General features: G+C 34.3%; 1 protein-coding gene across 5 annotated transcripts in view; it reads left to right on the top strand.

Annotated features, from left to right (window-relative positions):
• Positions 1-20,891, top strand: part of RALGAPA2 (Ral GTPase activating protein catalytic subunit alpha 2) — a 440,153-nt gene that overhangs the window by 91,671 nt on the left and 327,591 nt on the right. For all 5 annotated transcript variants that reach the window (XM_069075497.1, XM_069075496.1, XM_069075495.1 and 2 more), the window contains 4 exons: positions 4,351-4,499; positions 8,660-8,771; positions 18,454-18,691; positions 20,035-20,199. In XM_069075497.1, coding sequence (XP_068931598.1) covers positions 4,351-4,499; positions 8,660-8,771; positions 18,454-18,691; positions 20,035-20,199 — 664 coding nt within the window. The remainder of the gene's footprint in view (positions 1-4,350; positions 4,500-8,659; positions 8,772-18,453; positions 18,692-20,034; positions 20,200-20,891) is intronic.

The raw sequence follows: 20,891 nt of genomic DNA, 5'->3' as shown, positions 1-20,891 counted from the left end.
TGCTGGCAGGCTGTGCCGTCTCAGCGGTTTCTCGCCCCGGGGGTAAAAGCCACGCACTCCCACTTACTGGGTCCCAAAGTCCAGAATGCACTGGCCTCCCACCTTGTCCTTCGCATCTGTGTGTTGATAAATCTGGAAATGGCCACAGCTGCTGCTGATCTGGAGTCCCTCTGCCTGGCGGCTGGTCAGGCCTGCCCTGGGGCTAAAGCCTCGGAGTGGGGCTGGGCTCATAGCGCTGTGCTGGCTGATTCCTGCCGGCCTGCTGGGCTGTTCTCAGCGGGAGGTTAGCTTCTCTGTGTCATTTTGTGGGTTCTGCAGCTCCAAAGTTTGTTTAGAGTCCCCTTTTTACATGGATTGGGGAGGGTGGAAGCCGGAGCTTCGGGAGGGTCGTGCTTCTACTCCGCCATCTTGGCTCCGCCCCTTCCTCTTGGTCATTTTTGTTCTGCACTTAGCATCCCAAAGATCATTCTTGGTAGAAAAAAATGGAAGGAAAATAGTAGTTGAAGAGCATCTTTGCTTTCTCTTGTTCATTCTAAGTAACAGTCTTATCATTTATTTGACTATCTTATTTTTTCCCAAATAGTTAAAAAGAACAGCAAAACCTTAAAATCCTTAGGTATACTGTTCAGTCTAAGTGATGTTTTAAAACTATTTTACCCTGGGCAAGTCACATAAATCTCTCTGTCAGTTTCCTTATCTATAAAATAGGGTTGGCATTGATACCTTCTGGATCTATGATCATCCTAAGCTTTACTACTCCTAAAACTTTTTATAGGATTATGCCATACTTTCGTATTCACTATCTGCTATTTCTGTCTTAATTCCTTCTTTTGTACATGTTTTTAAAAAAATCTGTGACTTGCCTAGGCATTCACATTAATCTCACTATCATACTACCCTGAATTTCATTCTCAAGAGCTTACCTCTCTCTCTCCTGGGATGATTTCTGTAGAATTTTAGTTCATGACAGCCACCTTAAATTTTTCAACCCTGTGGAATGTTATCCTTAAATCTAGAATGTGTGCCAGTTTATTTTGGCTACTCTGTTACAGATTCAGAGATGGAGTGGTCACTTAGCTTCAGAATTTCCATAATCATTTTTACCTTATCAACCAATTTCTCCTTATTGGCAAGAGTCATATGTAGAATAGAATTGTTCTCTTGTTTTTTGTTTTTGTTTTTCCTTTTGATGTATGAGCCTAAAAGCAAGTCAGGACATTAGTAGTTGCTTTGCTTTAGGCAGAAAGATTGAACAGCTGAGGGGAGATTTTTGCTATGTACATATGTTATAGCTTGTATCTTACCCCAAATGCCTCATCTACTGCCTCTCTTTGTTAAGGTTATCTGGAGTCTATTCCAAGTGTAGTCTACTTCTTTTTCTTTCTCTCAGTCTTTACCCAGGTGTTCTCCATCTAGTCAGTCAGACGCTTACCCAGGTGTGGAAAGCACTTCCTTTTCACTTTGGTTTCATAGAATCACTTGTTTACTTCAAAATACGTCTTTGGTGTGATTTCCTTCATGACATCTCTCCTGGTCTCCTTAGTTACTAGTGTTCCCTACCTTTTTGCTTTTTATATATTGTGTACTTATTAGCTTGTTTATGTGATATATCCTCCAAGAGAATATAAACCCCTCAAGGAAGGTACTGTTGATTTTTATTGTTATTATTAGAAATAATAATAATTAGTATTTTTATAGCTCTTTAAAATTTGTAAAGTGTGTGCTTATGTTATCTCATTTGGTCCTTGGAATATCTCCATGAAGTGGATTTTTTTATTATCCCTATTTTACAGATGAGGAGATTGAGGTAAATAGAAGTTAAGTGACTTATCCATGGTAATACTAGGAAGTATCTGAGATAGAATTTAAACTCTGGGCTTTTGGACTCCATGTTCAGTAGTGGGATGAATCTTCCAGGTCCTAAGTAGTAAAACCAGCTAATCAAACAAACTAACCAAAATCTTTGTTCATTTTATATGGGAAATTGCCAGAGTAGCTAGGATATAAACCTTTTACAAATCTGGATAATTTTTACTTGATAATTTTCTGAAAAGGTAATCTAGTGATTAGATATTATCTAACCAATTGCTAGAAAAATACCTCTTCTTAAGTCATGCTTAGTATTTCAAATAGGATAGAGTGACTTTGTTAGCAGTTGGGAGAATAGAAATTGCTTTTAGAATAGATATGTTCCTTTCCTTTTTTTAGTAAGTTAAATTATGCCACAAATTAAGGTTGATGAATTGAGAACAAGTTCCCTATTCTTTATAGCTCCCATGGTATTAACTGTCCTTTGTGTCTTTACCCCTGATTTATTCTTTGTGATCCATCCAGATTTTGCACTTCATTGTACCTGTTGAACTTGGTACTTATTTGCCTTCATTAGGAAAAAGTGGTGAAAATTCAGCATTGAAGTATCTCATTTAGCAATCATTAAATGTCTATTATGTGTGTAATGTATCGTACGAGGCTGTAGGTGAGGAAAGTGGGACATGGTTTCTATCCTAGATATATTAATTGTCATTCTGATATATTTTTAAAGTGAAAGACCATGAGTAGATTAGTCTGAATATCTGTTTCTCTCTCTGTGTTGATTTGTGAAGCTTTAGGAACATATTTTTTTGGTGTGATCAAAAGTTATAGATTCAAATTAAGAATGCTAAGTACGGGGGTGGCTAGGTGACGCAGTGAGTAAAGCACCAGCCCTGGAGTCAGGAGGACCCAAATTCGGTTCCGGCCTCAGACGCTTAACACCCACACAAAAAAATACTAGCCGTGTAACCTTGGGCAAGTTACTTAACCCCAATTGCCTTCCAAAAAAGCAAAAAAAAAAAAAAGAATGCTAAGTACTTTAATACATTCATTTTAGGTAATTGCGTAATACAATCTTTATTTCAATCTTAAAATTTACTAAACTCCTTAATGTATTGTAGTTTGACTAAAAAGATCTGCTTTTCTCTTCAATGATAAAAGGTTGTATTTGATTAACATGAAGCCATTCATAATTTCTATTTTGGGAAAGCATGTGGGAGATTTAGTTTTAGTGGAAATTTCTTTCTAGGAAAATATCAGACCATTCAAGTGATTTTTTTTTCTTACATCAGAAAATTCAAAATTATAAATTAACACAATTTTTATGTACTCATTTTGAAATTAAAAGTAATCAGTCATTTTTCTCTAGTCAGCACAGTTGATTAGAGACCAAGGTTGGTTATAGACTCAATCTTTATATGAGCCAGTTAGCTATATAACGTCAAATAATGATGGAACATATTTTTAAATGTTTTGTTCTGTTGCACATTTTTTTTCATCCCTAAAATAAGTTTTTCTTTCATCAAAAAGGGGTTGGGGCAAAAGAATGTGGCTAGATTTGCACAAAGCTGTCATTACTCCTTAAAAAAAACAGCAGTACTAATTTTAAAAATTGGTAAATTTACTTAGTTAACCCTGGTAGCTCACTTATTCCCATTGACAAATTTATGCTCTTAAAATCTTAGTAAGAGTAAAATATGCATTTTCTGGTTGTTTACTAGTCAGGTTTTTTTTTTTTTTCCCCTATAGTCCTCTCCCTCTCCTCTATCCTTCAGAGCCTAGCTGCAATTTTCTTTCCTTCATTTTAGGGACTTTGAGAGAAAATCAGATAAAATATTTTAAAAGCCATTCCGTGATTTTTTTTTATTTGGATTGTTAGTGTGCCACACTTCAATTTAATTTTAGAGGAATTAAGTCACGACATTATTAATATCTATGTGAAGTTAAATAAACTAAACCTTCAGGGATATATTTTAATACTCTGTATTTCTCCTGTTGCAGTGAAAGCTAACACTATTCTAATAGCATAGATTGGTGGACTGAAATAGATGTTTGTTGATAAAATAAGTTTTCTTTTTTTACGAAATTAAATTTCTTTTTGTTTAAATGCTGTAATTTGCTCTTAACAGTGTTGTTTTTGTCTTCTTACCCACCTCCAGATAATGCACTTTTGTACATGGTCACTGTGGATTTGTGTTGCTTGACTATACACTTGAAATAAGGGTGTTTTTCTTTAACTTTAAATTTGAGGGGGGGTGGAAGGAGAGGGAAAAATTGTGATGTCAAAAAAAATAGTTAATAGGTGAAACATTTTTTTTCTTAATGTGCAGAAGTAGTTCAGAAGGAGTAACAGACAAGCAGGGAAGTTTTGAAATATGTTAAATTATTGTACTTAAAAAAACGCCAAAAAGTATGAAATGGAGATTCAGGATTTCATGTGAATTCTTTTTTGTATTCTGCTTTGTATATGGAAATTATCTTTTCTGGTGCTTAATTTTGGGATAAAAATAAAATTAAAAGCCATGTATTCCTTTACAGGTGTTTTTGACAAATTCTGCCAATGTCTTTTTATTGGAACCATGTGCTGAAATTCCCATGCTTTTGAAAGAGCAAGTTGATGCCTGTAAAGCTGTTTTAAGTATTTTTAGGCACATGATAATGGAACTTGCAATGAACAAAAAGACATGGTAAGTTTACTTTTCAAAGAAATTGATGTGGTATATTTTAATTTTTAATAATGTAATTAAAATATTAACGTAGTGCTTTACTGCCTGTTACAAAATCTGCAGTGAGTTCCTAGTTGGTATTGAATAAGGGATTTCTGTTTATTATGAAGAATTTGGATATTAAAAATAGTTTTGTATTGAGAGTGACTAGATTACTTTATTGTGTGTGTGTACCATATTAAATTATTTTGTGAGTAGTTAACCTAGTAGTTTATTATATACTTTAATAATGTGTAAACTGAGAATAGTTCAGTAGTTGCTTAAGATATTATGCAATATTAAATTTTTTCTACTTACCTTTTTGTTGATTTTTTAAAAAAATGTTAGCAAGGAGACTTAATGAGGAGTTTTAATCTATGCTGGAAAAAAACATTTTCAGATAAAAAATGACAATAATTTAAAATATTTTGTTAAAATCAAAGTAATGTTATTATATTGGCTTCAACTGACTCTTTTTCTGTCATTCACTTCCTTTTTGAAGTAGTGATGTTTATAATCACAGTCCCGTCTCTCAAGGGGCTCACATTTTAATTGGAAAGACAATAGGGTTCAACTGTAGGGCTTTTAGAAAGGCCTAGTGATGCTAGTGCAGTAGCAGGGTAAATGGCAAGACCTAGGGGTCCTGAGGTCAGCATTAGGTCAGATGGTAAGGGCTTGTGCTCTGCCATTGTATCAGAATGATTGTAGTTGATAATTCTCTGTTCATCAAAGTGGAATCAGTCACTATGTATACCCTGCTGATGGCAGTTTGGAGGGATCTGGGCTCATGACAATAGACATTATCTTCCTCCCAACTCACCTGTCTTAAATTTTCCTATTTTTGTCAAAGTTACCACCATTCTTTCAGTCTCCCAATTTGCCAGCTTCTATATTAACCTCAGCTTCTCTATATATAGATGATCAGTTACTAAATCTGTTTTTACTACTAGAACATGTTTCCCATCCAGCCCCTTTTTACAGCAGTTATCATATGGTTACTGTACTGATTCATCAGGAGAATCTTGTAGATTACTTAAATTTTGACTAATCATCTATAAAGTTTCTTATGCTATTCTTGTGAGAAAGACAGTGAGATAGAGTAAATATAATAATATTGTTGAGTGAATTTCTGGAACTGGTTTAATGACTGAACCTAAAGAGTAGTTACTAATGAATTGATAGCTGGTTAGAAGGAGATCTCTATTGGTAAATGCCAGGGATCTGTCTTTGTTCCTGTGCTTTTTAGAAGTTTTATCAGTGACTTAGATAAACATATGCTAATAATGCTGTGTCGTAGCTAACACTGGATAACAGTATTCAAAAATATTGATAGGTTAGAATGTTGAGCCACATCTACTAAGATGAAATTAAGTAGATATAAATAAATTTTCTTACATTTGTGTTAAAAAAATAAACTTCTCAAGTATTATGTAGAAATACATGGCATGACAGCAGTTTGTCTCAGTAGTATCTAGGGTTTAGTGGCATGCAACCTGAAAAATGTAATGAGTAATGTGTTATGGCAGTCAAGAAAACTGTTGCAAATTTAGGTTTTCTTAAGAGAACCATTGTTTCCAGAAACCAGAAGGTGGTTGTTCTGCTGCTGGAGTATTATGTTCAGTTATGGGCACTGAACTTTAGGAAATAAAAATATCGATAAACCAGAGATCATTGAGACAAGGGTGACCAAGATGTTGAAGAACATTGAATTCCTTCCAAATGAGACATTTCAAGAGATTGGGGATGGTTAGCCTAGAGAAGAGATGGTGAGGATGAAATCTAATCATCAGATATTTGAAGGACTGTCATGTGGATGAGGATTAGATTTTTTTCTCCTTGGTTGCAGAAGGCAGAAGTAGAAGTGATAGGTGGAAATAGTAAACAGATAAATTTAGACTAAGGGGAAAAAAATTCCTAACAGAGCTAGTCCAAAGCAGAATGGCTCTATGACCATATTTCAAGTATGTTGTAGAGAAGAATCTTGCTCAGGTATATATTGGATTAAATGTCATTTGAGATTCTTCTAACTCTTGGATTCTATTTTTCTTAGTCTGTAGCTATAATTTTTCGACTAAATTTTACATTTAAGAGGAAATGTGAAGAGGAAGAGAGCTACAAATAGGATTACAAAATTAGACCTCTAAGGAAAGGTTAAAGAAAATTGAGTTTTTGACATGCTTTGAAGAAAAATTCAAGGAATTTAATAGTGGATTTTTCTTAAAGAACTATTATCAGTTGTCTGTCTCTACTGAGATGAGAAAAAAATGGCAAAACTGAACGATTTAACTTGCTTCTAAAAAATCCCCAGCTGAAAAAGATTGCTAAATATGACTCCTATTTTGTACTTATATAGAGATTTGTACTTTTAAAAGCAGATTAGAAGCTTTCATGCAAAAAGTGTGAATCTTCACGAAAGTTGGTTTTTTAAAAGTGTATTAAATTATTATTGGAATAGAGTTATCAGTCTTACCTGATTTGAGAATTTTTTGGTTTTGGGTTTTTTTTTTTTGGTTTGTTTGTTTGGTTTTGGAAAGGGGAAAGCATGGCAATTGGTGTTACATGACTTGCCCAAGGTCACACAGCTAGTGAAGTGTCAAGTGTCTGATGCTGGATTTGAACTCAAGTCCTCCTGATTCTAAGTCTGGTGCTCTATTCCCTGTACTACCTAGTTGCCCCTCACTGGTATAGGGCAGGTCTAGATCAGTACTTCTTAAACTGTGGCTCACAATTTAAAAAGCACTTGAAGGGGTCACAGGTAGAAACTATTTAGGTCTAGGTCACATAATGTCTTGAAGATGGGTACTTGGTAAATACATTAGATCATCTCTGAGACTAATCCAGCTGTCAGAATCTGTATTTGAGATATAGTAACTTTAATATCCATACACTAAAGAACTAATCAGAATTTTACCTACCATGTAAAGACATACTGCATTTGATAATAGACATGAAAATGCTTTGAGGTGTTTAAAAAATGCTGTAAAATCAGGGTGTTACTATTTGCATTCCCAAGATAGAAATCATGAGTGGCTTTATGTTAATCCAGTACAGTCACATAGTCTGTGATTCCTGCAAGATTCACTATGTCCAAAATTACTTTATATATGGTGATTATAATACAGAATTAGGAGTATTTTGAAATGTTTATTTTATTCAGAGACTGTATATTTTTGTAAAATTTGTTATTTTCTTGAAAAGATAATTAAGATTCTTTGATTGATACACAATTTCTGGTCCATGTCATCTTTGACTCTTTTCTTACACTCACTCCAATATCCAGTCTGATGCTAAGTTTTACCATTTCTCTCTTCACAACAGCTCTTATTTATGTCCCATTTTTTCCCACTCAAGCAGCCACCACCCTGGTGCAGCCTCTTGTTACCTCACCCCTGAACTATTTTAATAGCCTTCTGGTTCATCTTTCTACCTTGTCTCTCCTTATTAAAATTTATTTTCAACTTAGCTGCCAAAATGATCTTCCTTAACTGCCAATCTGACCATGACCCTAAACTCCAGTGGCTCCCTATTACCTATAAGATCAAATAAATGTATAAATCTTTATTTAGCATTCAGAACACTCTAACCTTGCTCCTACCTGTTTTTTCTATCCTCTTACTCTCAACTTCCCTTATATTCTTCAGTCCAGCAATATAGAACATTGTTCCCTGCACACAACACTCTAGTTTTTGACTCTGTCCCTTTTCGTTGGCTGTTCCCCATACCTGGAATGCTTTTCCTCCTCATATCCACTTGACTTCCTTCCAGACTAGGCTCCTGTCCTGCCTTCTACAAGAGGACTTTCCTGGTTTTCCTTCTTAGCTCTCTCCTTCCCCACTGGTGTCTTCCCTCTGAGATTGCCTTCTCTCTCCTCTACATAAATCTTGTATGTATGTAGTTGTTTGTATGCTGTATCCCTTATTAGAATGTAAGCTCCTTGAGGGCAGGAGCCATTTTTTTTTCTTTCTTTGTATCCTCAATACTTATCAGAGAACTTTGCATGTAGTAAGTGCTTAATATATGCTTGTTGAATGATTGACTCACAGCACTGTATCCAATTTGAGAGTTTAATGTGATTGAAATGATTTACCATTGTGATGAATAATGTATGGAATTTACATGCAACTTTTATTTTGGGGGTCCAGGGAGCAGATGTTGCAAATACTTCTCAGGATAACAGAAGCTGTCATGCAGAAGCCAAAGGATAACCAAATAAAGGACTTGTTTGCCCAGAGCTTGGCAGGGTTACTGTTTAGGGTAAGTCTTTAAAAAGAAACAAAACAAACCAAAAGGACAAAAACCCACAAATCTGAAGAGCTAGCCAGGTTTCATATGTAATACATTAGTTTTGACCATTAATAAATTTTTAAAAAAGTGATAAGAATTATATTAAATTTATGATTTACTTAATTAACTTTATGTAATTTATGGGGTTTTTAATTTTCATTTGGAGAGGCAGAATGGTGAGGTAGATGGAGTCAGGATGAGCTGGGTTTAAGTGTTGTCTTACCTTGGACATAAACAAATTTTGTAGTTGGGGCAAGTCCCATACCTCTCAACACTTTAGGTAATTTTCTAAGATCTACATTGGTAAAGGAATTTCCCCATCAGATGGTCTCTATACAAATGAAATTATAGGTGTAACTTTTCCTCCTCTACCCATACTCCCTCACCCCTACTTTTTATTTTGAAGTTAAAGACCTATTTCTACTTTCCGTGACTTTATTGTGTTGGGGTTCTTTAAGGCTTTTCTGCTTTTCTAGCCACCATCTTTGGTTGAAGATGGTATATTTTGGAGTGAGTCACTCCTTTCATCTCTTAATACCTGAGATACTTCTGGTGGGGTTGAATAAATGGGGAGATGAGGGAGAAGATTTGATGTGATAGAGATATAGTTTCTGTACCTGAGGACTGCTTTATAAATTTTGTTAGGTTGTTTGATCATTATCATTTTCTTTTAAATAATTATTAGTCATGTCTGTAATTTGTTCTTTGAGCAATTTATTTAGGATTTCATTATTAAGTCTCCATTTGGGTCTGTGTGTGTCTTGTTCTCTGAACTGGTTGCTATTTTTGTTACATTATTGTCTATAAAAGCATATGTTTACTACTTCTGTCTTTTTGCATTTATTAGCAGTATCTCTATGTCCTAATATATGGTCATTTAAAAAAATGTTTCATGTGCTGCTAAAAAATACACTGTTACTTAGTAGTCCTATGTAGGAGACTTTTAACTCTAATTTTTAACTCTAATTTCTCTAGCAATTTTCATGTTTATTTATCTTTCCATTGCATTTGTCCAAAACGGAGAAAGGAGACATTAAAACCTCTGTTGTATTTCTGTCTATGTCTTGTAATTCTGTTAATTTTTTTACTTACTAATTTAGGCACTATGATATTAGGAGCATATAATTTAATGTAGTTTTCTGGTTTTTCTCTTTATGTTGGTAAATATTTGTTTCCGTTCCTGCTTTTTTTGGAATCACTTGATGTAAATTTTGCTCCAGCCCTGTATTTTTGTTCTGTGTATGTCTTTGTAGGTATCTTTCTTATAAACAGCAGATTTTGTAGTTTTGCTTTCTTTCTCAGTCTGTCACTTCTAAAAAAAATTGGATCGTTTAATCCATTTACATTTAAGTTCTTGATATTTAGATTGTTACAGTTCTCCATTTGTCTCTAATATTAGTTTTTTTTTCTGAATTAGCATTTTGTCCCCTTTTCTTCTATAAAGATAGTACAAGATAGTAATTTGTCTCTTCAGCTATTGTAGCTTAATCTACTTTAAAGCAACCCTATTCCCTTCATCTTCAAGCCAACCCCATCCCCTTGTTACCCTTTTCCCTAGTTCTGCTTAATTTATTAATTCCTTTTTCTTTTCTTCCTTTAATCTAATCATCTAATTCTTCTCTTTTTTTTCTTTCTAGGGTGAAGTAAAATCTGTCTTCCTCTTTCCTTCAATTTGTTTTGTTATTTTTTTCATTTTCTGTTCTTTTTTTCTAAAAAGGATTTCTTTCCCTTGAACTCTTCATTATTTATCTTACCCTTTTTTGTCTGTTTTTAGACTTGTGTTCTTTGATTCATGGTCTTTATGCTTATTTATTCCTTCTTTAGTCTCTGTATTCCTCATGGAATTAAAGAACATATTTTAGGTTCCTTCTTCTAAATGGTTTCTTTGTTATTGCCTTTTAGATCTTACTCTTTGTTCTTTTTTTCCTATTGCATCTCACTCTTAGAAATATCAGTTCCTGCAGATGATAGAGAGGATAGAAGTATTTCTTTTGGTCAGAATTTTACTTTATCCTGATTGTGAAGTTCTTTACTACCTTTTGCCCTTACTATGACCATTTTCCCCATGCCATAAGATCTTTTCCTGGGTCCTTGCCTTCCCACTTTTCTGAGTGCCAGTTGTCCCTATGGAGTGATGATTACCTTTCTTCTGAGGAAGGATAAGTAGTCTTTCTGAGCACAAAATCCCAGCAGTTTATTCCCTTTGTAAGGTTGTCAAGTCCCATTATAGAATATCTCTTCCTCATTGGGAGTCTCTTGAAGGTGAGGAAGGTCATGCAAATGTTATCATCCTATTTTACAGAAAAAGAACTTATTTTTAGAGATTAAGTGATTTGGTTGAGGATATGCAGCAGGTGAAGTATTAGAGCTGGAACCTGAATCTAGCAAAGTCTTTTGTACCCTTTCTACTATATCATAGTGAAAGCTTTCTAAAGAGATATTATAATAAAGTGAAAACTCTCATTTCCAGGCTCTTCCACTCTTACTGTGCTTAGTACATAAAATTGTTCTTATTCCTATTTCTATCCAATCCAATTCAGTAATCCAGACTGGTTCCATTAGCACATTTTCAGTAATTCGTAAATATCCTTTTATAACTTTGTTTCCCTATGACTTTGGGTGTGCTCTAAATACTGTCTTTTAGCTTTGAGGTCTCTCTAAAACAAGAATTTTTAGTTTCGGGTTTGCAAACTTAAAAAGAAGCCTCCTTAAAAAAAATTATTTATTTTTGTGGGCACACCCCCCCCCCCCCCCCAAGGTCACAAGGCTAGTAAGTGTTAAGTGTCTGAGGCCAAATTTGAACTCAGGTCCTCCTGACTCCAGGGCTAGTGCTCTATTCACTGTACCACCAAGCTGCCGTTTAAAAAGAATTTTGACAATTGTATTTCAGTTTAATTAGTTTCTTTGTAATCCTATGCTTTTTGTTCTGTGTATTTAAAAACATCTTTCTGCGAAGGTGGTCATAGGTTTTCACTAGATTCCCAAGGTAGTCCATAAACACAAAAGATATTAATAATTTCTGCCTTAAAGACATTTTTATTCTTTTGTTTTATAGATTAGAGAGACTTTGTATATCACTTAGCAAATATCTTTGTTGACATATACTTCTAAAATTTGATATCTTTTATGTTTACATCACCTTTATTTCCCAATATATCCCCTCCAAAAGAGCCATCCCTTATAATGAAGAATAACATTGTAGTTCATCAAAACTAATCAGCATATCAATTAAGTCCTACATGATGTGCAGCTTTCCATACCTATAGATCCCTACTGTAATCAAAAAGGAAGGGAGATGATCCATGTTCTGTATTGTTGAGAGACAATGTTACACCTATTTTATAGAGTATTGAACTCAAAGTCAAATATTACCTCTGTATGTATTAGCTGTATGACCAGGGGCAAGTCATTGAATGTCTGTGAACCTCAGGAGATTCTCTAAGATTAGACTAGGTAAACTTGCTTTCCTCCCTCTGGGTTTATCATTCCACAATTTATAAGCATGCCTAAGTTACAAACTCATTGGCAATAGATTAATATTTTTTATTAAGAGAAAAGAAATCTCTTCCCTTCTTATCATCTATTTTAATATGGATTGACTCAACTATACACTCTTGCCTAATTTATTTTTCTTTCAAATTAAAATGGAACAATAGAGAGAACTTTAGGAATGAGAGCATTATGTTTTATATTACTCTACTTAGTATTTTTTAGGTTGAATGTTTTTTTATTATATATTTGGTGTTATTGAAGTGATTATTTAAATAGATCAGATAAATTAATAGAGGATTGAACCTAGCCTAATACTAGGTACTTGTGGGCCCTTATTAAGTAATATCTTGAAGAGAATGTTCATTTCCTGATGGCCAAACTGCTAATGCATGCTAAAATTTTTGTTGCATTATATGGAAAGAGTTTGTAAAGGCCTACTAAGATCTACTAATTTATGAGGTCAATTTCGTCTTATTCTGACCCTAATCACTGCACAGATATTATTTTACCCTCTGGCATCTCATTTAGTCATTAAATGCTACATTGTTTCCAGAGTTGCCACCTACTTAATTTTTTTTTTTAAAGAATAATAATAGGGAGTGGCTAGGTGGGGCAGTGACTAGATCACCAGCCCTGGAGTCAGGAGAACCTGAGTTCAAATCTAGCCTCAGACACGTGACACACTTACTAGCTGTGTGACCTTGGGCAAGTCATTTAACCCCAATTGCCCTGCCCTTCCCCATCCAAAAAAACCCCCAACAAAAAAAAAGGATAACAATAAAAAAGGAAAAAGTATCTATATCGACGTAGTATTTACATGATTTTAATTTCTTTTTAAATTTCATATATTTTTTCTGTTTCAGTAGATAATCCAGGTTGACAGACTTCCTTACAAATGCAAATCCAATATGTCTTCGAAATTATTATTATTTTTTCAAGCAGTTGGGGTTAAGTAACTTGCTCAAGGTTACACAGCCAGTTATTTCTGGGTGTGTTGCTGAGTATCTGAGCCCAGATTTGATCCCCAGGTCATCCCGACACTGGAGCCGGTGCTCTTACTCGCTGAGCCACCTGGCCGCCCCTAAGCAATTGGGGTTAAGTAACTTGCTCAAGTTTACACAGCCAGGTGTTTCTGGGTGGGTGCTAAGTGTCTGAGCCCGGGACTCGATCCCTAGGTTATCCCGACATTGGAGCCGGTGCTATTACTCGCTGTGATACCTGGCTGCCCCAAGAAATTTTTTTTACTTAGTGTGTATCTCATAGTTTAATTTAGACTTCTTGTAATAATCTGTTTTCTGTTTCAATGGGTTTTCCTAATATAAATACCCAAGAATCCATTTAGATCAATAATTTATAGCAATGGCCTTTGCCCTCTAAGGTTGTACTTTTTTCAAAGTGTAGAAAAGGGCAAAACCTAGAATATAGTTGACATACATAAGCAATGTTGTTCTGGTTCGGCTACTGGCTCTCAAAATCCCCCCAAACAATCAACCCCCCAATCAAGCTTTTAATTTTCATGTGTATTTATTAACATTTTCTCCATTACTTTCTAAGACTAGCCAGTCAAGAAAATAATAAATTAAATCCAATTTTTAGCATTTGCCAGTTTCTGAGCTGTAAATGCTCAAATTGAAAATTTAACAATTGGACTCTTGGGAGACAGCATGAGCTGACTCTCCAGCATCCCATATGTAAGTAAAAAGTAGTTTAAGGGCAAAAATATTCTTTTAAAAAGTCTCATTTCTTGTGTGAGTTTCTTAAATTGATTAAGCTGTTGTTGAATAAGAATTTTATAGCTATATGGGACTTTGAAAATCAAATAGTTCACTTCTCTATTTTTAGTTGAGGAAAGTGAGGACCACCTCAGAGGTTGAGACTTGCCTAAAGTTATAAAGCTGTTTAGTATCATGGACTGGAGTAGGACCAAGATGATCTGATCCTTCCACTAAATTGAACTGCTTTTTGAAAGACAGTTTTTAAAAGAATTTTTACATATGGTTGTCCTTTTATCCATTATTCAAAATTTCATTGAATTATTTATGAATTGTAATGCAGACTCAATTCCTATCAATATATATTTTTTTGTATGTAGCAATATAGATTTATTATAGGATTTTCATAGCACAGAAAGAAGTTGTTTGCCAAGATCTACAATGATTAGATAATATTTAGGTGGAATGGGCCATAATATTTACATGTGCCCTTTTACACTAAAACTAATTTTAAACATGGTTTAATGTTTTATGTAAGTACTGTTTCTCTAGTTCTATCTTTCTAAAGATTTGTCTTGTAAATCATGCTTTTATACATTGTTGATGTTTAGTAAATGTCTGAATTTGTGGAATTGGAATTGAATGCTGTTAATTTCCTCTTGGTCTTAGCCATATCTTTGGTCATTATTTTCTTCTGAAAACTGTTTTAGTTATAAATGTAAATTTTGATCTAGTTATTTTAATTTTTCATTGCTTTTAATATTTAGGTATATAGTTTTAATATGAAATCTGAATGTAAATATGTTATAGTTTAATGTTTTAAAATTATTATTATTTTGCTTTTTTGGAGGGGAAGGTAGAGCAGTTGGTGCTAAGTGATTTGTCCAAGGTCACATGGCTAGTAAGTTTTAAGTGTCTGAGGCCGGATTTGAATTCAGGTCCTCCTGACTCCAAGACTGGTGCTCTATTCATTGTGCCACCTAGCCACCCCTTTTATTTTTGTAGCTTTAGGAATTTCAGTGAAATATTTACATTGAACTTGAGCAGTCTAGGTCTATATCCTTTTCCATTTTTCTTCATGACTCTTCTGGTGTTTTTGTTTGCTGTATTTCCTGATGGTAGTATTGAGGTTTGGGAGGCTTAGGGGTGCTCGAGACCCCAAAATACCAACACACTGGTCCTGACGAATGAATTTGACTGTTCTCTCAGCCAAAGTAAAACAAAATTATAAGATTCGCCATAATGGGTAGACTCTTAAGGAGCTTAAGTATTTGTGACACTTGTATTGGACAAGGGAGCCAGAACAATCTGACACATTCTCAGTCTGTGCTAGACTGAATCTCAGCGCCTTCATGGAGGTAAGATGGACCTTATACACAGAAAGACTGTGGGAGGGATCTAGGGGTGATTTAGAGGAAAGGTTCGGGGAGGGTCTTGAGGAGGAGTCTAAGGAGGATCTTTTATGGAACTGAGGTCAGACTCCAGGAATGGGATTAAGGGTGAGAAATAGCTGAAGGCTACCTGGAGGTGACAGACAATGGAGGGCTAGGCTAGATTAAGGATAACAGGTTTGGATATTGATATTTTGATAGGATCAGGGGTGGGAAGTAGCTAGACAATGGAGGGCTAGGCTAAGTTAAGAGTAACAGAGGTTTGGGTTTATGAAAGGCTTATTATGGCCTCAGGCAAATTCCTTATCAAATGGGAAGATTCAAGGGGCAGAGCCTAAAACCATCTGTAGTAGAATTCTCTCTGGGGTCTTTTCCAATCATATGAATTCTTTATCACTTCTTATACAAAGATAGATCTATAAATCTTTGGATGTATGTGTAAAGCCATTCATGAGCAGCTCTCCTGAGGACTGCTGCTGTGAATAACTAAGAGTCTAATCTCATAGTATAATGAATTCTCTGTTTATTCAGCAGTAAACTAAAACATAACATTCACAACAACATAACAAAACTTATTACTAAGGTGGTGACATAGTCTTAAACAAAACATATCATTCTGTATATCTTATAGTCATCTTTAAGGGGTAGCAGAGAATACAAAAACCATCCACCCCTAGATCACAGTAAGTTATAATCTCCTCAGTCCATACATAGTATCCAAGTAAAGTCCTCTTTCATCTTGAGTACAGGCTGGCTGCCAGTCATCCTTAAAGGGTAGCAGAAAGTACAAATATCATCCACCCCTAGTTACATATCTCCTCAGTCAATACAGAAATATCCAAAGTAAAGTCCCCTTTCATCTTGACTGAAGGCTGGCTTCCAAACCCCATGGCTCCTCCTTCACAAGCTGACTATTCCCAGCTCTTGCTTGGATTCCCTAAGGCAGCTCTCCACTCCTTTTCCTTATCTCAGCGCATGGGTACTGCTCCACTCCAAGGAAAACAAAGCTTAACAGGGCTACAGCAGTATTTACACACATTATTAGTGCTATCATCTCAATTCCCTTTCTGTCTGAGAAGCCAGTTCAGAATAACAGACAGGACTTCTGTCTGAGAAAGTAACACAGACCAATAGTCGGAGCGCCAATATCACAGATATTCTTTCAGTTTTGTCTGCTCCCAGGTCTGCCTGTGCTCTTATCGGCTCCTTCCTGTTCTACCCTTTTTACAAGCTCCTCCCACTGTGGGCTCCCATGTGATTTTATTCAGCCTGTTAAGGGGCAGGGGAGATCTTCATACTCTCTTAGGCCTATTAAGGGCAATACAATGTATACTGTTTCTAATCAAAGACTCTTGATACACCCAAAGTCGAGTCTCAAAAGGCACTTGATTAGCAAAGCTCAATCCAGAAAAACAGCAAAAAATCCCATTTTGCTTGCCATTACAGTATACAAGCTCATATTAAGCATATTCCTGATTTGTTAATAGATAACATACTTTGAGAAATAAAAATTAGGACTCTAAAACTTTTATAGTAAGCTGAATATTGGCCTGCCTCTTTGTAAATCTATAGGATTTAGTTCAATAAAAAGAAGTACCTTTTTAGATTTAAATTAGGCTTCCATACTTATCAGAGTTTTATGTTTTTAATGTTAAGATGCAATTACGAGTTTGTACTTACAACTTTGAATGTCTTTCAAGCATTTTATATAGTTCTTATATAATAATTTTTAGTTAGTATATACTCTCCTAATATTTATTAAATATACACTAACTGGGATAGGAAATCTAGTTTTGTCTGTGTGGGGTTCTTCATTATTTTCTAATTAGGTCCAGTTAAAATTCTTGTAGATAGTGTTTTATAAACCTTAAGTGGAAGGATTACAGATTTTAGAGCTAGAAAGAACATAATGAAACTGAGGCACAGAGAGGTTAAATGATTTGCCCCATGTCATCTAAACTCAGACTTCAACCCAGAGCTTTCTGACTCCCAAGTCCAGTGTCCTTTCCTCCTCTGTATAATTTATCTGTCACTAACAAATATATGTTAGAAAAGGGATTAGAAATTTGGAGCAGAAAGGGACCTTAGGGATCATCTAATTCAACTCTTTTATTTTACATACAAGGGAACTGGAGGCTCCATAGGGGTTAGGTTACATTGCTAGGTTACACACTAAGTCAGCCAATAAATATTTATTAAGCAGCTACTATGTGCCATACACTTTCCTGTTATGTATTGGGGATACAAAACAAAGAAGATAAAAAAATTATCTGGTCTCAAGCAGTTAGCAGTCTAAAGAGGGGGAAAAACATGTAAACAGCTACATATAGGAATAAAAAATCTCACGGCTAGGATTTAAACCCACATTCTCTAATTTCATGTCAAATTAATTTATTTTTCACTGCACCATGATATCTCCTTCCACATTGTTCTCTGCAAATGGGATATTAAAAAAATCTATATATTCTATTTAGTGTATGAAAGAAGATATGCTAATTTAATATGCATTGAAAGTATTGGAATAATATGGAGTGCTCTGGGTTAATGAGAGACACTTTTCCAAAGAGTTGTCTTTTAGGTCAGATTCTAAAAATACAAAGATTTTGTTGTGGCAGAGGAGGCAGCTGGGTAATTTTAGGCATGGAGAATATCAGTAACAAAATGCTTATTAAACTATGTGTGAATATTTGATTGGATGGTGGTGTTACTGGTGATTCTAATCCTTTCTGGTTATCCTTTCTTGTCTTATAATGTAGAAAGATTGCTTCTTTCTCTCAAAACTCTCAGTTTTACTTTTTTTTAATCTTTCTATCCTTCCCCTAATATCAAGAAGTAGCAACAAATGTGGTTACATTAGTATCTGTGCTTTACAATCATAATTATTTTCATGGCACCTCAAATCTTTGTTAAACTTATTCTAATAAATGATAAGGAAGAACTCTCTAGTGGTTAACTTACCCTTCACATTGAAATATATTTTAGTTATAATTGGAAATACATTTTGTAATTACAATTGTATTTCTTTGAGATGCAGGATTTTCTTTTTTCTTTTCACAGACACTTATTGTGGCATGGATCAGAGCAAATCTGTGTGTTTATATTTCTCGAGAACTTTGGGATGATTTTCTTAGTGTGTTGTCTTCACTTACTGACTGGGAGGAACTCATAAACGAATGGGCCAATATCATGGATTCATTAACAGCAGTATTGGCCAGAACAGTTTATGGAGTTGAAATGACAAACCTACCTTTGGAGAAATTGAGTGAGCAAAAAGAAAAGAAGCAAAGAGGCAAAGGTAAGATTCATCCTTGTATGCTAACATCAGATTTTGGATACTGTTGTATAATTGTGTGCGTGCGTGCGTGTGTGTGTATAAAAGGATTTGTTAAATTATCAACACTAGATATTAAAAAAACAACCTGAATCACCCTGTTCTGTCTGAGATTACTTTGGGGGCACTTTTTCCGGTTGGAGCTGGGTAAATAAGGAGAGCTTCTTAGAACTGAGTTTAGAGGGAAGAGTTTTGAAGAAAGATATGTGAATGCTAGCATTACCATTTCGTTTCTACTCTTCAGATTGGTAGAGGTTATATGTTCCAGAGCAGAAAGAGGTTAATGGTACTGGGTGGCAGCACTTCCCAGAAGTAATTTAATATCCTCTTTCTTATAGCATTGCAGTGAACATTTAAGGGGTGTAATTTTGCTGTCTTAGTTTCTACTATAGCAGATTTAAAAAAAATTTTCTATTATATATCAATTTAACCTTCATCAGAAATAATATTTGCAAAATAGGTCATAAAAATTTAATAAATATAAGATTGCTTAGGAATAGATTTTGAATACATTATTGTGAGAAAAAATATTGCAAAACCATCTTAAGTATTGGAGATATTTATATTTTATTCATTAAAATTTTTTTTGTATTATATAAGGCATAGTCTTCCAGTTTGGGTGATATAAAGGTTTTTCCCCTCCATCCTCCAGTTTATTTGTGGACTTTTCACATTTCAATGATTATCTCCTAACTAGTATGATAATAGACACTATGAGGGGAATGAAAACCTAGAGTGGTTATTTTTACTACTTGGTAGGTAATGTTAAAAGTTTACTTTTAGACTAGGATGGTGAAGCAGTTGGCTAAAAATAAGTTTTGTATATGTGTATTTCAGTCATCTTTCCTTTATTCTATTTAATGAAGATTTCATTTTATTTATGATGTTACAAAATATTGAGATGAATCCCTTGTGGGTTAGTTTGAAGGTCAAATGGGTAGAGAGTACTGTTCCAGGCATTTGGAGACTGGATTACTATTTCTTGTTGCTACTATTATTTTTAGCATCATTCTTGTTAGTTTTTCGCATTCAAGAAAGTTTGTTAAAATGATATAGCTCTTTTATAAATTTACAAAATGTACTCCAGAAATTCATTAATTTTAGTTTAATATTGTGTGGCTTCAGTATTTTCCATTATTCCATTAATCCATCATTAAGGAGCTTTGCACTTATCTAAGGAGTCAAGGAATTTTTTTTAAAGTTTACAGATAATTTTCTAAAAAAAACCTTAAAATACTTATCTGTAAGTATAGTACTATAAATAATTTTCTAAAATAAGGAAAATCTTTAATTTGTTTTTGCCATAGGTTGTATTTCAGATATACAGAAAGCCACTGCAGTGGGGAGATCATTTTCTTTGAGTTGGAGAAGCCATCCTGATGTTACAGAACCAATGAGATTTAGGAGTGCTACTACATCTGGAGCACCAGGAGTTGAAAAAGCAAGGAATATAGTCCGTCAAAAAGCAACTGGTAAAAATTCTTCAAATGTTACATTGTTTTATTGTGTCTAGCATTTTAAAATATTGAGTGAAAGATTAATACAAAGTAATTGTCTAATTTGGCCAGATAAAGAGAATACTATAATCTTGACTGTTGGCATATAATCTTAGATCATTTTAATTATGTAAATTATTATGAATAGCTACTTTTTTGGAAATACTAATATATCAATGTAGCAAATTATTTTTTAAGAAGTATTTGCCTTTAACTGGTAAAGAGACGTGTATTTTCTTGTTTTACATACTCTTGAGCTTTCTAGGCATCTAAGTAGAACTCTATAACTAATATAGACTTATGTTTAAAGACATTTGTACATTTTGTACATAATTATGTTTATACAATAAAACCTTTATTATGCAATCCTTAATTAACTAGGATATTTTATTCTACTTTCCTTTAACCAAAAGAATCCACAAGAAAAGAAATTTACATTGAGAATCTAATGAAAATTAAAAAAAAAAGTTTCAGTAACTTCCAGAGTAAGGTCTTTGGCTTCACATTCAGCCCACACATGTAAGCTTTTTACATCAGATTTATGATAAACCCTCAATTTCTACAATTTTCCCAGTTATCAAAGAACAGTTTAATTATACTTAGTTTATTCTACAATTCTTAATAACATATCAACTTTGAAACTGATCCATTTTAGTATGATCTCCAAG

The sequence above is a fragment of the Petaurus breviceps genome, unplaced genomic scaffold (assembly GCF_028583685.1).
Source record: "Petaurus breviceps papuanus isolate PSGF00001 unplaced genomic scaffold, PetGlider_PUasm1.0 90919, whole genome shotgun sequence".
Lineage (NCBI taxonomy): Eukaryota > Metazoa > Chordata > Mammalia > Diprotodontia > Petauridae > Petaurus > Petaurus breviceps.
This window is presented reverse-complemented; position numbering and strand designations above follow the sequence as displayed.